The sequence below is a fragment of the Corythoichthys intestinalis genome, chromosome 1 (assembly GCF_030265065.1).
Source record: "Corythoichthys intestinalis isolate RoL2023-P3 chromosome 1, ASM3026506v1, whole genome shotgun sequence".
In the NCBI taxonomy this organism is placed as follows: domain Eukaryota; kingdom Metazoa; phylum Chordata; class Actinopteri; order Syngnathiformes; family Syngnathidae; genus Corythoichthys; species Corythoichthys intestinalis.
Window position 1 is genome coordinate 3,613,859 of NC_080395.1, and position 15,007 is coordinate 3,628,865.

At 38.6% G+C, this 15,007-nt stretch overlaps 1 protein-coding gene across 4 annotated transcripts in view; it reads right to left on the reverse strand.

Annotated features, from left to right (window-relative positions):
* The window catches only part of mtss1lb (MTSS I-BAR domain containing 2b), a 107,000-nt gene that overhangs the window by 45,724 nt on the left and 46,269 nt on the right, over positions 1 to 15,007 (reverse strand). For all 4 annotated transcript variants that reach the window (XM_057832689.1, XM_057832673.1, XM_057832698.1 and 1 more), the window contains exons 2-3: positions 14,178 to 14,239; positions 8,250 to 8,323 (exon numbers count right to left, since the gene is read on the reverse strand). In XM_057832689.1, the coding sequence (XP_057688672.1) occupies positions 8,250 to 8,323; positions 14,178 to 14,239 (136 nt within the window). The remainder of the gene's footprint in view (positions 1 to 8,249; positions 8,324 to 14,177; positions 14,240 to 15,007) is intronic.

Sequence of the window (15,007 nt, forward strand, 5' to 3'; positions counted from 1 at the left end):
CATCAGTGTACATACTACAACACAGATACATGATCAGACACACACGTAAAATCAAAGATAGTCACACAAACACACACCAATTTGATCTCTTTTCACACGCACACACATACATGATCGCACACATACATGCGAATTTGACCTACTCATTGTGAGGAATCGCACAGACGGGCAATAATGCTGACATCATCATCGGCCTCCAGCGAGGCAGCGCTGAGTCACACTGCAGTGCTCTAAATATAGAATTGTGGGTAACGTAGTCTGGGCTAAACAAGACTCTGTACGTGACACACAAACGCATGGTCAACTCCCTCAATCTATGAACTTGTCGGCTGCCATTGACGGAGATAGACATCCAATCCATTTGAATGGACATTGCTGGTATTGAATCACATTTACTACAGAGCCCCTAAAGGGACATCGACAGAAATGAAATAAATTTAAACCATCTGGTGTGCATGAGAAAGAATCTGGTGCGCACCAGATAGTGTGAGGTATGCACAAGATCGTATGTCGTGCGCACAAGAAAAAAATCTGGCGTGCACCAGATTGTTTCTCGTGCACACCAGATAGTTTCTGGTACGCACCACATATTACCCGAGACGCACAGTTAATTTTTTGTGCGCACCAGATAGTTTCTAGTACGCACCATATACAATCTGGTGCGTACCAGATAGTATATGGTGCACACTAGAAACAATGTGGTGCGCACCAGATTGTTTCACGTGCACACCAGAGGGTTTCTAGTGCTGGTGCGCACCAGATAATATGTTGTGCGCACTAGAAACTATCTGGTAAGCAGTAGACACCCTTTGGTGCGCACCAGAAACTATCTGTAGTATGTGGTGCGAACTATAAACTATCTGGTGTGCACTTGATTGTTTCTAGTGGATACAACATACTATCTGGTGCGCACCAGATAGTTTATAGTTCGCACCACATACCACAAATAGTTTCTGGTGCGCACCAGAGGGTTTCTAGTGCTCATCAGATAGTTTCAAGTGTGCAGCAGATACTATCTTGTGCGCCCCAGATTGTTTCTAGTACGCACCACATATTAACTGGGGCGCACCGAGTTGTTTTTCGTGCGCACCAGATAGTTTCTAGTGTGCATCACATAGTATCTGGTGTGCACCAGATTGTTTCTAGTGGATACAACATACTATCTGGTGCGCACCAGATAGTTTATAGTTCGCACCATATACCACAAATAGTTTTTGGTGCGCACCAGAGAGTTTCTAGAGCTCATCAGATAGTTTCAAGTGTGCAGCACATACTAACTTGTGCGCCCCAGATTGTTTCTAGTACGCACCACATATTATCTGGGGCGCACCAAGTTGTTTTTCGTGCGCACCAGATAGTTTCTAATGTGCACCACATAGTTTCCAGTGTGCATCACATAGTATCTGCTCCGCACCAAGTTGTTTCTCGTGCCTACCAGAGGGTTTTTAGTGCTAGTGCGCACCAGATAATATGTCGTGCGCACTAGAAACTATCTGGTAGGCAATAGAAACTCTCTGGTGCACACCAGAAACTATCTGTAGTATGTGGTACGAACTATAGACTATATGGTGCGCACCAGATTGTTTCTAGTTCTCATCAGATAGTTTCAAGTGTGCAGCACATACTATCTGGTGCACCCCAGATTGTTTCTAGTGCGCACGACACACTATGTGGTGTGCATCAGAGATTTTCTAGTTCACACCACATACTACAGATAGTTTCTGGTGCGCAACAGATAGTTTATAATGTGCACCACATACTATCAGCTGCGCAACAGAGTTTCTAGTGTGCATATAAACTATATGGTGCGCACCAGCTGGTTTCTAGTGCACACCAGATAGTGTCTAGTGTGCACCACATACTATCTGGTGCGTAACAGATCGTTTCTAGTGTGCTCAATATACTATCTGGTGCGCATCAGAGGGTTTCTAGTTCTGGTGCGCACCAGATAATCTGGCGTGCTTACCAGATACTATCTGGTAAGCAATAGAAACCCTCTGGTGCGCACTAAACTATCTGTAGTATGTGGTGCGAACTATAATTTATCTGGTGTGCACCAGATTGTTTCTAGTGGATACAACATACTATCTGGTGCGCACCAGATAGTTTATAGTTCGCACCACATACTACAGATAGTTTCTGGTGCGCACCAGAAACTATTTGTAGTATGTGGTGCAAACTATAAACTATCTGGTGTGCACCAGATTGTTTCTAGTGGATACAACATACTATCTGGTGCACACCAGATAGTTTATAGTTTTCACCACATACTACAAATAGTTTCTGGTGCGCACCAAAGTGTTTCTAGTGCTCATCAGATAGTTTCAAGTGTGTAGCACATACTATCTGGAGCGCCCCCGATTGTTTTTCGTGCACACCACATACAACCTGGTGTGCACTAGATTGTTTCTGGTGCGCACAACACACTATCTGGTGTGCATCAGATAGTTTATAGTTTGCACCACATACTACAGATAGTTTCTGCTGCGCACCAAAGGGTTTCTATTGCACATCAGATAGTTTCTAGCGTGCACCACATACTATCTGGTGTACACCAGATAGTTTCTAGCGTGCACCACATACTATCTGGTGTGCAACAGATAGTTTCTAGTGTGCACCACATACTATCTGGTGCGCATGAGAGGGTTTCTAGTGATTACCAGATAGTTTCTAGTGCGCACAGCATATTATCTGGTGCGCACCAGCACTAGAAACCCTCCGTTAAGCAATAGAAACCCCTCTGGTGCGCACCAGAAACTATCTGTAGTATGTGGTGCGAACTACAAACTATCTGGTGCGCATCAGATAGTATGTTGTATGTACTTTAAACAATCTGGTGCACACCAGAAACTATCGGTAGGATGTGGTGCGAACTATAAACTATCTGGTGCGCACCAGATTGTTTATAGTGCATACAACACATTATCTGGTGCGCACCAGATAGTTTCTAGTTCGCACCACCTACTACAAATAGTTTCTGGTCTGCACCAGAGGGTTTCTAGTGCTCACAAGATAGTTTCAAGTGTGCAGCACATGCTATCTGGTGCACCCCAGATTGTTTTTTGTGCGCACCAGATAGTTTCTAGTGCGCACGACACACTATCTGGTGTGCATCAGATAGTTTGTAGTTCGCACCACATAATACAGATAGTATCTGATGGGCACCAGAGGGTTTCTAGTGCACACCATATAGTTTCTAGCGTGCACACTATCTGCTTCACAACAGATTTTTTCTGTTGTGCACCAGATAGTTTCTGGTGCGCACCAGAGGGTTTCTAGCAGTGACGTGCGGTCATGTGAGGCAGGTGAGGCTCTCATCATGACAAAAAAATAATTATAGCATCAAATTTATATTAATATTTGTCCATTGCTCTTAATGTATGACTCATTTCAAACAGTTTTTCAGTCAAAATCGCTGAATTTGCCCATTTCCTGTTCAAATAACGAAATGAAACGAGAAGTGCGGCAGCAACGAGTAAAGCCTCACCTCTGATTGCGCAATCCATAACAAACTGGGTTGATACATGGAATTGGAGCGTGCTGGTTGCAGTGCATCTGCATGTCGCCATTATAATGTTTCCAGATATGTTTATTTGACCTGATTTTCCACAGTCTGGCTAATGTCTTTAACCATTAAAGTTTAATGTTTGCTAGCGACATATTTAGTTTTGCTGATGGGAAATAAAACCGCAGTGAAAAGGCACAGGTTGCGGCAGATAGTACTCTGCCGCACTGAAAGGGGGCGTACGTGAAACTGGACTTTCCGTCAAAAGTGGACGCGATTAACAACACCGGAGCTAAAAGGTTTGCTTCAAACTACGGGACAGAAGATAACTCGCGCTTTTCAAACGGACTGGTACACCCGAAAAGACTGGCTATGTGGCTGTCCTTCGAAAAATCGCCCTTGCTGCTTTCCCTGCCTTTTCTTCTCAACTTGTGCCAATGTCTGGATTAACACGAGATATTGTGACATTAAAAAACTACCACGAAGGCTTAGCAAACATGAGAGCTCGACCACTCACATTTAAAGCCTGATTGCTTTAAAAACTTTTGGAAGCTCAAGGATCGATTTGGCTTTGACGAACAGCGGAAGCTCAACGGTAGCATCCAGAAAGCTAAGGTAAAGAGTTTGAAATACCTCATTAATGCAACCTGCATCCTAGCTAAACAGGAGTTAACATTTCGTGGTAATGATGAGCGTGTAAGCTCTTCTAAACGTGGCATATATGTAGAACGATTACATGGTTTTGCTGAGAAAGATGAAAGGTTAGCTAGATATTTGGACACATCCACTGTGTTTTCTAGCTTGTCAAATAGAACACAGAACCATCTAATTGAAGCAATCCTCTCCATTGAGGCGGAGAGATTTTTTTTTAAAGTAAAGGAAAATAAGGAGGACTTTTACAAAAAGGGCGTAGGTTTGCATAGGGACGGTAGGGACATAACACTACCAACTTTTCAGGAAGCTAAAATTGTCCCCACCAACTTTTAAGCAACCTTACCGTTTTTTGCTTGATATAATGTTCAGTTATATAGAGCAGGGGTTCCCAACCTATTCCACTAAGGCACACTGTGGGTGCAGGATTTCATTCTTACCAAACAAGATGACAACACTTTTTCCCCAATCTGGTGTTTTACAAGTGCAATCAGTTGATTGCAGTCAGGTGTGGCTTGTTTTAGCAGAAGCCTCATTGGTTCAACTGTCTCTGCTGGATCGGCTGGAACAAAAACCAGGACCCACAGTGTGCCTTGAGGACTGGGTTGAAAACCCCTGATATAGAGAATTTAGATCTTTCAATAGTTCCATATGTTGTAAGGATAGAATTGACCCTACTATTATTAAGTGAATTATTTTCATTATGTTTATGTTTGCTATTAAAAACCAGACATTTATTCAGGAAGTTTTCAAAATGTTTCTTTAGTATTTTTTGAAAACAAAGGTTTGAATCGAACATCTGAACCAATGCACGTAAAAGTTATTATCAGTAGATAAGGATTTATTTTGCATTGATCATTTTTGCCTATTAAATAATTAGGTTCATATACATGAGAAAGGTGGCCCTTTGCCCCCTTCATCCAATCTGTTTGGTCTTATTAATGTCCCGTCCCCCGCAAAAAGTGTACCTACATGCAGGTTATGTTGTTATATCGTCCCTACGAATGTTGAGACCAAACCTATGCCCTTCCAAAGTAACGGCGGTTTTTGTGGTGAAGGACAGGCGCAAGACCACAAACAGTTTTCATTTCAATCTAATTTAAAAAAAAAAAAAAAAAAAAAAAAAAAAAAGCTTAGACTAAGAAAAATACAATAGAATATTTAAAAACTAAATTTTGGACTTAAATAAAATATCCTTTGTTTTTGTTTTCACACTTTTTGTTTAGAAATCTGTAATAAATTGATTAAATTATCAGAATTAAAAGTTTTGAAAACAACTGAATATTTCACTAAAGGTCAGAATTGAATTCTGTGGTTTTGTACACCACTCTTTACTCTCATTTATGTTGCATGAATTATAGAATTGCGACGGCCAACACATTGAGGGTGTAGAGCAAATGCATGTTATTTTCTTACTTTTACGTATCGATAATATGTACCGTGTGCGCGTGTTTTGTGAAGAATGCTGATGAGATATGAAATAACCAGTAGCCAATTGAATAAGCTACCCTTTTTGGTTTATATATTAGGAAATCTGACACTAAAGGAGTCAGTGCCTCACCAACCATGAACCTTACCGTACGTCACTGGTTTCTAGTGCACACCATATAGTTTCTTGTGTACACAACATACTGTCTGGTGCGCACCAGATAGTTTCTAGTGCCCACCACATACTAGCTGATGCACATCAGATTGTTTCTGGTGCACACCAGGTAGTTTTTAGCGTGCACCACACACTATCTGGTGCGCACCAGATGGTTTAAATTTATTTTATTTCTGTCGAGGTACCTTTACAGGATTGGATGTCTATCTCCATCAATGAATTCTGGACATGAAGGAAGGGACGTGTTTTTTTTTTCTTCATTACCAAATAAATCCACCATTTTATGTTTACGTGGGTTCTATTTGTTTGTTATTTCTTCCTTTTTGATGGTCATTAATGTACTAAAATGTTGATGTGAAAGTAAAGTATTTGAAGGGTTGGTTCCGTTTCTACATGCTCTCGTGTTTCCACCGAATTGGTACAAGTTGATCAACACGCGTGCAGTCACGCAGCCTCTCAACTCAGTGAACGCAACTGGTCCTCGGAGCAGAACAACTCGCTCAGCTTTCCCCTTCCCATACTCACTAAATGCCCTGGATGTACTGTATGCTGGCGTGTGTGTAACAGAGCACGTCTTGTGCGGTTACCCCGCAGGACAATGCGGGATTGTGACACTGGGAAATGTCCTTCCAGCGCTACGAGTTTTTAAGTGACTGTTGCTTTTTCAAAGGAGAGTACTTATTATTCGTTGAACACTTTCTTTACAGTAAAACTTGTTGGGAAGCAGTGACGTCACTAGACGTCCAATCCATTATGTCCGGAAGCATTAATCGGCAGTATTGTCAATGTCACTAAAACATGAAAATACACAGCCATTCCTCCCAGTTTGAGTTGATTGGACATCTATTGTTGTCAATGGCAGGCAATGAGTTAAATACTATAAAATAGAAAAAAAAAATATGACTGAACGAATAAATTTTATAGTATTAATAATAAAGAATTGGAGGACATATCCAGAGCTGATTTCTGTTTCTTTATATTTTTTAATAAATATTTATTAATAATTTAAATTGTTATTTTTATTTATTTATTTTTTCATTTATTTTATTTTTATTTCATTGTTATTTTTAATGTTATTTTAGCAACATTTTATTCATTTATGGATTTATTTACTCATTAAAAATATAGATTTAAAACATAAATATAATGTTAAAAATTAAATTTTAAAAAATCCAAAACATTTAGATTTTAAAATTACATTTGAAAAAATGATATGCATAAACATAACTGAAATTAAAACTGAAACAAAAATAAAACTACCGAAAAAAGTGTACATGTTTTTATATATTATTAATAAATATTTATTAAAAATGTATTTTGCTTTCTTTTAATGTTGTTAATTTTGTTTGATTACCATTTCATGTATGTGTAGTTATATTTATTCATTAAAAAAAAGATTCAAATATATAAATGCAATGTTAAAAATTCAATTCGAAAAATAAAAAATAAAATAACTTTAAAAATAATATACATAAATGTACATCATTTATATATCTTTTTAAAAAAGTATAACTGAAAACCTAATCAAAACTACTAAAAAAATACATTTATTTCTTTTCAGACATAACCAAAGTGTATTTCCATTTTTATATATTATGAATAAATATTTATTCATAATTTAATTATTATTATTTGTCATTTTTAATGTAATTGATTTTGTGGTTACATTTATGGTTGCATTTATACATAAAATATATAGATTCAAATATATTTACAACAGTAAAAATTAAATTTAAAAAATTTAAAATATGTAAAAATACATTTTAAAAAAGGATATGCATATATTTAACTGAAATTAGAACTGAAACGAAACTAAATAAAATCAGGGGGAAAAAATATGAAAAATGATTTAAATATATAAATAAATAAATATATATATATTTTTTTAAATAGTAAAAATTTTAAAAAATGAATTTAAATGTGTACATTTTATTCCAGATAATGGCTGTGCACTAATATTTTTAAAAATAATAATAATAAAAAAGAAATTAAAATTATGAATAAATATGAGAAACGCATCTACAGATTCTGGAGAAAATAATCATAATAAAAAAAATAAATAAAGCAACACGATCAAAGATTCTTAAATGGATTTCTTTTAAACATGTGCTTAGAATAATAAAGATATAAAAATTGAAATCACCCTTAGCGAACCAAAACAGCAGCACCTACAGAAACACTCCCCTGGCCAGCTTGCGTGTGTGTACTATGCGTGTTGGCGTTCACACGTGTGTGTCATCCGTGTCCAAACAGCTGAGTGAATCGACACGGGACCTCTCGCACGTCTTTCCTGCTCCGCTCTCAGCAACAAGGCTATTTTTTTCCTCACTTCACTTGTTGCCCGGCAACCGGGCAGGCGCGTGATTGGCCTAGGCCGCCGTGTCGTTTCAGATGCAGAGACGTGTCTTCTTTTATATTACGAATCAAGGATGCTCGCTGTATGTACTAAATGTAAACTGCAAAATCCACACAGTAAAAATAATGTGGCACCTCTAGTGTTGGTCGCCATGTCCGCCACCTTCTGGAAAGCATCCAGGAAAGCCACCGCTGCCAAAACCGTAGTTCTGCAAAGAGACATGTTCATATTTTAACACGATAGTGAACATTAAATGAGGTTGAAGTGCATTTTCTTTGACAGTGGGTTTGTAAGACTTCGTAAGAACGTCATAATTATGACATGACATTGTCATGAGTAGTCATGAATGCCTTGTCACTTTTGGTGTCAGTGTCATGACGCCAGTTGTCATGACAACTTGACATATGTCACTTTAGATGCAAAGTTGACACTGTTTCTGTGATGACAAACTGACATACTAATATGTAACTACCCCATGAAATAAAGTTATGACCAGTGTTGTTAATTTTACTTTAAAAAAGTAATTAATTACAGTTACAAATTACTTCTCCCAAAAAGTAATTGCGTTAGTAACTCAGTTACCTGAATGTAAGAGTAATTAGTTACTTGGCAAAGTAACTAGTGATATGTTTTTTTCTTTCTCAAAAAAAAAAAACACACACACAGGTCACACAATGTGAAGCTTAAAGTGTTTGGGGGACAATTGGCCCTAGCCCAATTCTTTACCCTCCACTTAACTAGACACAAGGGTATTGCGATAACTAGCTAGTAACCTTTGCTATGTGTGGAAGTCATTTAAAGTTGTGAATCAATCGTTAAAGTTGTTAAAAATTTCTCCCGTTATTGCATTAGTTCCCTTCTGTCTACTTTAAACATGTGTAAGTTTTAAAACTGTTTCATCATTTAAAGATAGATTTAAGTTAAGATTTTGCCGATTTAGGAGCATTTTAGATTTTAAAAAATTACTTAGGTTCGCTAGGAAGGATCTCTACATCAGGGCCTTCCTGAGAGGTCTACTGCTTTAAGATGGCGGCTGTTTACAAACGCATGTAGTCCTTAAAACATGTTGGCAGTGCAGCAGTGTCTATCATTTGCATCTAGTTCTATAATATGATATCTACCGTGTCATGTGGGCGTAGTTTGTCGGCTATGGCTGCAGTCAGGTATTATTGGAGCCACCTAGCATCGCGGTTGCAACGGCGTCTTCCCCACTCCTGCTCTGCTCTCGTCCACGTGAGTCCGTTTCTCTCAGACTTTTTTTTATTCAACCAACTTAGTAACGCATAGTAACGCACGCCTTTCCCGCCTCAGTAACGGTAACGGCGTTGCCAAGATGAGAAAAGTAATTAATTAGATTACTCATTACTGAAAAAAATAACGCCGTTAGTAACGCCGTTATATTGTAACGCCGTTATTAACAACACTGGTTATGACAGTGTCACGACTGAATTCTCTGAGTTCAAATCACGTGGAAACATTTAAACCCTTCATTAAGATGGCATTAAGTGAAATTATACCGTCATATGAGTTAATGACAGTGTCACGACTGTCTGTCATGATGTCACGGTCTGCTAATTCATGCTAACGACAAGTTGTCATGACAGATGTCAGCTAAGATTCAAAACTGACATAATTTGTATGTCAACTTGTCATGACAGATGTCATAAGGTGTCATTCGGCAAATTATGTCACTTTTGGTGTCATTGTTATGACAACTTAACGTATAAATGTGTAATTACACCATTATATCAGTTCATGACAGTGACATGACTGTCTGTCATAATGTCACGGTCTGCTATTTCATGCTAATGACAAGTTGTCATGACAGGTGTCAAATTGGCATCAAAAGTGACACAATTTGTATGTTAAGTTGTCATTACATATGTTAGTAAGTTTCATCCAGTGAATTACGTCGATTTTTGGGTCACTTTTATGACATTTAAATGTGTAATTACACCGTCAAATCAGGTTATAACTGTGTTATGACTGTTTTCCAGGAGTAAGGGTTTCAAATCAAGTGGAAATATTTGAACTTTTCATTAAGATGCCATTAAGTGTCATTTCACTCTAAATTCAGTTTATGACAGTGTCATGACAGTCTGTCATGATGTCACGGTCTGCTATGTCATTCTTACGACAGGTCATTTTGTCATGGCCTTTGTCAAGTTGTCATGGCAGAAATATTGTATACATCATCAAATTTGCAAAAAGTGACATAATTTGTATGTCAAGTTGACATAACAGATGTAATGAAATGTCATCCACTGATTTTGGCAACACCTTTATTTGACAGTGTCATAAGACCGTCATAATTATGACATGACTCTGCCATGAGCATTAATGAATGCTTACGACAGATGTCATTAAGTGTCATCCAGCGAATTATGTCATTTTTGTTGTCATTCTCATGACAACTTGACGTATGTCACTTATTGCAAACCTGAAATTATTTCTGTCATGACATGACGTAAAAGTGGTGTCATTTTTTATGCAAATTGACACGCTTTTGGTCATGACAACTTGACTTACTAATGTGTAATTACACTGTCAAATCAAGTTATGACCAAGTCACAACGGATTTCTCAGAGTTCAAAGTTAAATCTTTCATTAAGGTGTCATCAGGTGGAATTACACCGTCATATTAGTTCATGACAGTCTCATGACTGTCCGTCATAATGTCACGGTCTGCTATTTCATGCTAACGACAAGTTGTCATGACAGATGTCATCTTAGCAACAAAAGTGACATAATTTGTATGTAAACTTGTCATGACAGATGTCATTAGGTGTCATTCGGCGAATTATGTCACTTTTGGTGTCATTGTTATTACAACTTGACATGTAAATGTGTAATTACACCATTAGATCAGTTTATGACAGTGTCATGACTGTCTGTCATGATTTCACAGTCATGCTAACGACAAGTTGTCATGACAGATTTCAACTTGCCATCAAAGGTAACATAATTTGTAATGCAAGTGTCATGACAGATGTCATTAAGTGTCATTCGATAAATTATGTCGTTTTGGTGTCATTGTCATGACAACTGGTACTGTCATGAGAACTTGTCCTTTGAATTTGGTCACTTTTGATGCAAAGTGAACACCGTTTCTGTCATTGGAATGTGACTTACCAATGTGAAATTACACCAGGTTATGACGGTGTCATAACTGATTTTTCTGAGTTCCAATCAAGTGGAAACATTTGAACCTTACTTTAAAATTTCATGAAGTGTAATTACACCGTCACATCAGTTTATGACAGTGTCATGACTGTCATGATTTCTTGTTCTGCTATGTCATGCTGACAACAGGTCATTTTGTCTTGGCTTTTGTTGTTGTTATAACAGATGTCAACTTAGCATCAAAGTGACATAACTTGTATGTCAGGTTGTCATGACAGATGTCATTAAGTGTAATTCGATAAATTATGTCCCTTTTTGGTGTCATTGTCATGCAATTTGACTTACAAATATGTAATTACACAGTCAAATCAGGTTATGACCGTGTCATGACTGATTCTTCCGAGTTCAAATCAAATGGAAATCTTTCATTCAGATGTGATTAAATGGAATTACACCGTCATATTAGTTTATGACAGTGTCATGACTTTCTGTCATGATTTCTTGGCCTGATATGTCATGCTAACAACAGGTCATTTTGTCTTGTCTTTTGTCACGTTGTCATAACTGATGTCAACTTGGCATCAAAGTGACATAATTTGTTTGTCAAGTTGTCAAGACGGACGCAGGGTGAATTTTGCATCAAAAATGATATATGTCAAGTTGTCATGACACTAGTTACGACAATGACAATAAAAGTGGTGCCATTTGTTGGATGACACTTAATGACATCTGTCATAAGCACTCATTGATGCTCATGACAGTGTCATGTCATAGTTATGACGGTCTTATGACAGTGTTATGACGCCACTGTCAAATGAAACGTTATCCTGATTTAGAAAATATATATATCATGATATATAATAAACAACTAATCGATAATCAAATGAACCCATTGACTGCCATTGAAGTGGGAGGGTTTGGCTAGCCCTCCCGGTTCAGATACAGTGCCTTGCAAAAGTATTCGGCCCCCTTGAACCTTGCAACCTTTCGCCACATTTCAGGCTTCAAACATAAAGATATAAAATTTTAATTTTTTGTCAAGAATCAACAACTAGTGTGACACAATCGTGAAGTGCAACAAAATCTATTGTATAAATTAAACTTTTTTAACAAATAAAAAACTGAAAAGTGGGGCGTGCAATATTATTCGGCCCCCTTGCGTTAATACTTTGTAGCGCCACCTTTTGCTCCAGTTACAGCTGCAAGTTGCTTGGGGTATGTTTCTATCAGTTTCGCACATCGAGAGACTGACATTCTTGCCCATTCTTCCTTGCAAAACAGCTGGAGCTCAGTGAGGTTGGATGGAGAGTGTTTGTGAACAGCAGTCTTCAGCTCTTTCCACAGATTCTCCATTGGGTTCAGGTCTGGACTTTGACTTGGCCATTCTAACACCTGGATACGTTTATTTTTGAACCATTCTATTGTAGATTTGGCTTTATGTTTTGGATCATTGTCCTGTTGGAAGATAAATCTCCATCCCAGTCTCAGGTCTTGTGCAGATACCAACAGGTTTTCTTCCAGAATGTTCCTGTATTTGGCTGCATCCATCTTCCCGTCAATTTGAACCATCTTCCCTGTCCCTGCTGAAGAAAAGCAGGCCCAAACCATGATGCTGCCACCACCATGTTTGACAGTGGGGATGGTGTGCTCAGGGTGATGAGCTGTGTTGCTTTTACGCCAAACATATCGTTTTGCATTGTGGCCAAAAAGTTCAATTTTGGTTTCATCTGACCAGAGCACCTTCTTCCACATATTTGGTGGCTTGTGGCAAACTTTAAACGAGACTTTTTATGGATATCTTTGAGAAATGGCTTTCTTCTTGCCACTCTTCCATAAAGGCCAGATTTGTGCAGTGTACGACTGATTGTTGTCCTATGGACAGACTCTCCCACCTCAGCTGTAGATCTCTGCAGTTCATCAAGAGTGATCATGGGCCTCTTGGCTGCATCTCTGATCAGTTTTCTCCTTGTTTGAGAAGAAAGTTTGGAAGGACGGCCGGGTCTTGGTAGATTTGCAATGGTCTGATGCTCCTTCCATTTCAATATGATGGCTTGCACAGTGCTCCTTGAGATGTTTAAAGCTTAGGAAATCTTTTTGTATCCAAATCCGGCTTTAAACTTCTCCACAACAGTATCTCGGACCTGCCTGGTGTGTTCCTTGGTTTTCATAATGCTCTCTGCACTTTAAACAGAACCCTGAGACTATCACAGAGCAGGTGCATTTATACGGAGACTTGATTACACACAGGTGGATTCTATTTATCATCATTGGTCATTTAGGACAACATTGGATCATTCAGAGATCCTCACTGAACTTCTGGAGTGAGTTTGCTGCACTGAAAGTAAAGGGGCCGAATAATATTGCATGCCGCACATTTCAGTTTTTTATTTGTTAAAAAAGTTGAAATTATCCAATAAATGTTGTTCCACTTCACGATTGTGTCCCACTCGTTGTTGATTCTTGACAAAAAAATTCAATTTCATATCTTTATGTTTGAAGCCTGAAATGTGGCGAAAGGTTGCAAGATTCAAGGGGGCCGAATACTTTTGCAAGGCACTGTATATCGGACGTCTTCTCGTGACAAACTCATTAAAATTTGACTGAACACGATTGAACATCTGTCAATGTCATTGGCCCCAAAGTTGTTAATCGTCAACATTTCTGATAGACCAGTGATCGTTTTTATCGTTAATCTAAAACTATTCAAATCCAATTTTTCGAGCCTCTTAATAGAAAATTTTAACATATTTGATCAAACTGTAGTTGACAGTGGGTTCATAACACTGTCATAACACCGTCATAATCACGATATCATTAAGTGTCATCAGGCAATTATATCACTAACTCCATTAATGTCTAGTCCGCTTCTTTTTACAGCCATTCAAAAGTGAGATAAAGTGGCATAATCAACAGTTTTCCGACTTGATCTGTAAACTGACCTGAGCTGTGAATGGAGCTTGGTGGCCTTTGCACTGAAGTCCTCCCACACTGGATAGGAACACTGGTAACACACAAACAGAGCCATGTTAATATCATGTGAAGTAGCTGCTCTACGTAAAAAAAAATGTGTAAAACTGAATATTGTTTTCATTGTCTGCCATTGATGGAGCTAGACATCCAATCCATTTAAAGTGGGTGGGTTAGACACAGTTAACTCAAACTAACACACCCCAACTCGTATATAACGTCCAAATAACACACCTCGGGGCCGGATGTATGGGTGGGCCGAGGTGGGCACGGCCCACCCAGACGTGAGTCGTGCCCACCCAATCAAAATGTCGGGAATATCTATTGTAGCGTCGCACTGGATATAGAGAACGCACGGAGAGTTGGTCTCAGCTACTTTTTTACAGCAGGATTAACGGTTACTGTTGGCCGCAACAACGCCGAACAAGCAATCACCTAAACAAGCTGTTTTTCCAACCTCGTTTGTTATCCGCGCGCTTCCTCTCTCTCCTCCAGGCACCTACCTCCGCTCGCCCCACCCACTCCTACTCATCCAACCACACACACCCATCCGTACCAGAGGCGTTCGCTGACGGTAGGAAGCTGATAGAACAGCAATAATACTGTGGGGTCGTTACACTAAATATTCGGTCAAAGAAAGTAAAAAGATATCACAATATCTCTACCAATACCATATTATTGGGTGGGCAGCCGTTTTCCTCCCGACAGAACATAAAAAAGTGTTTTTGCCAGCGATGCAGAGTCGCTGTAAAAGCTGTAGTAGTACCAAGTAGCTCTACCGATTTCACCAATGAGACGTCGC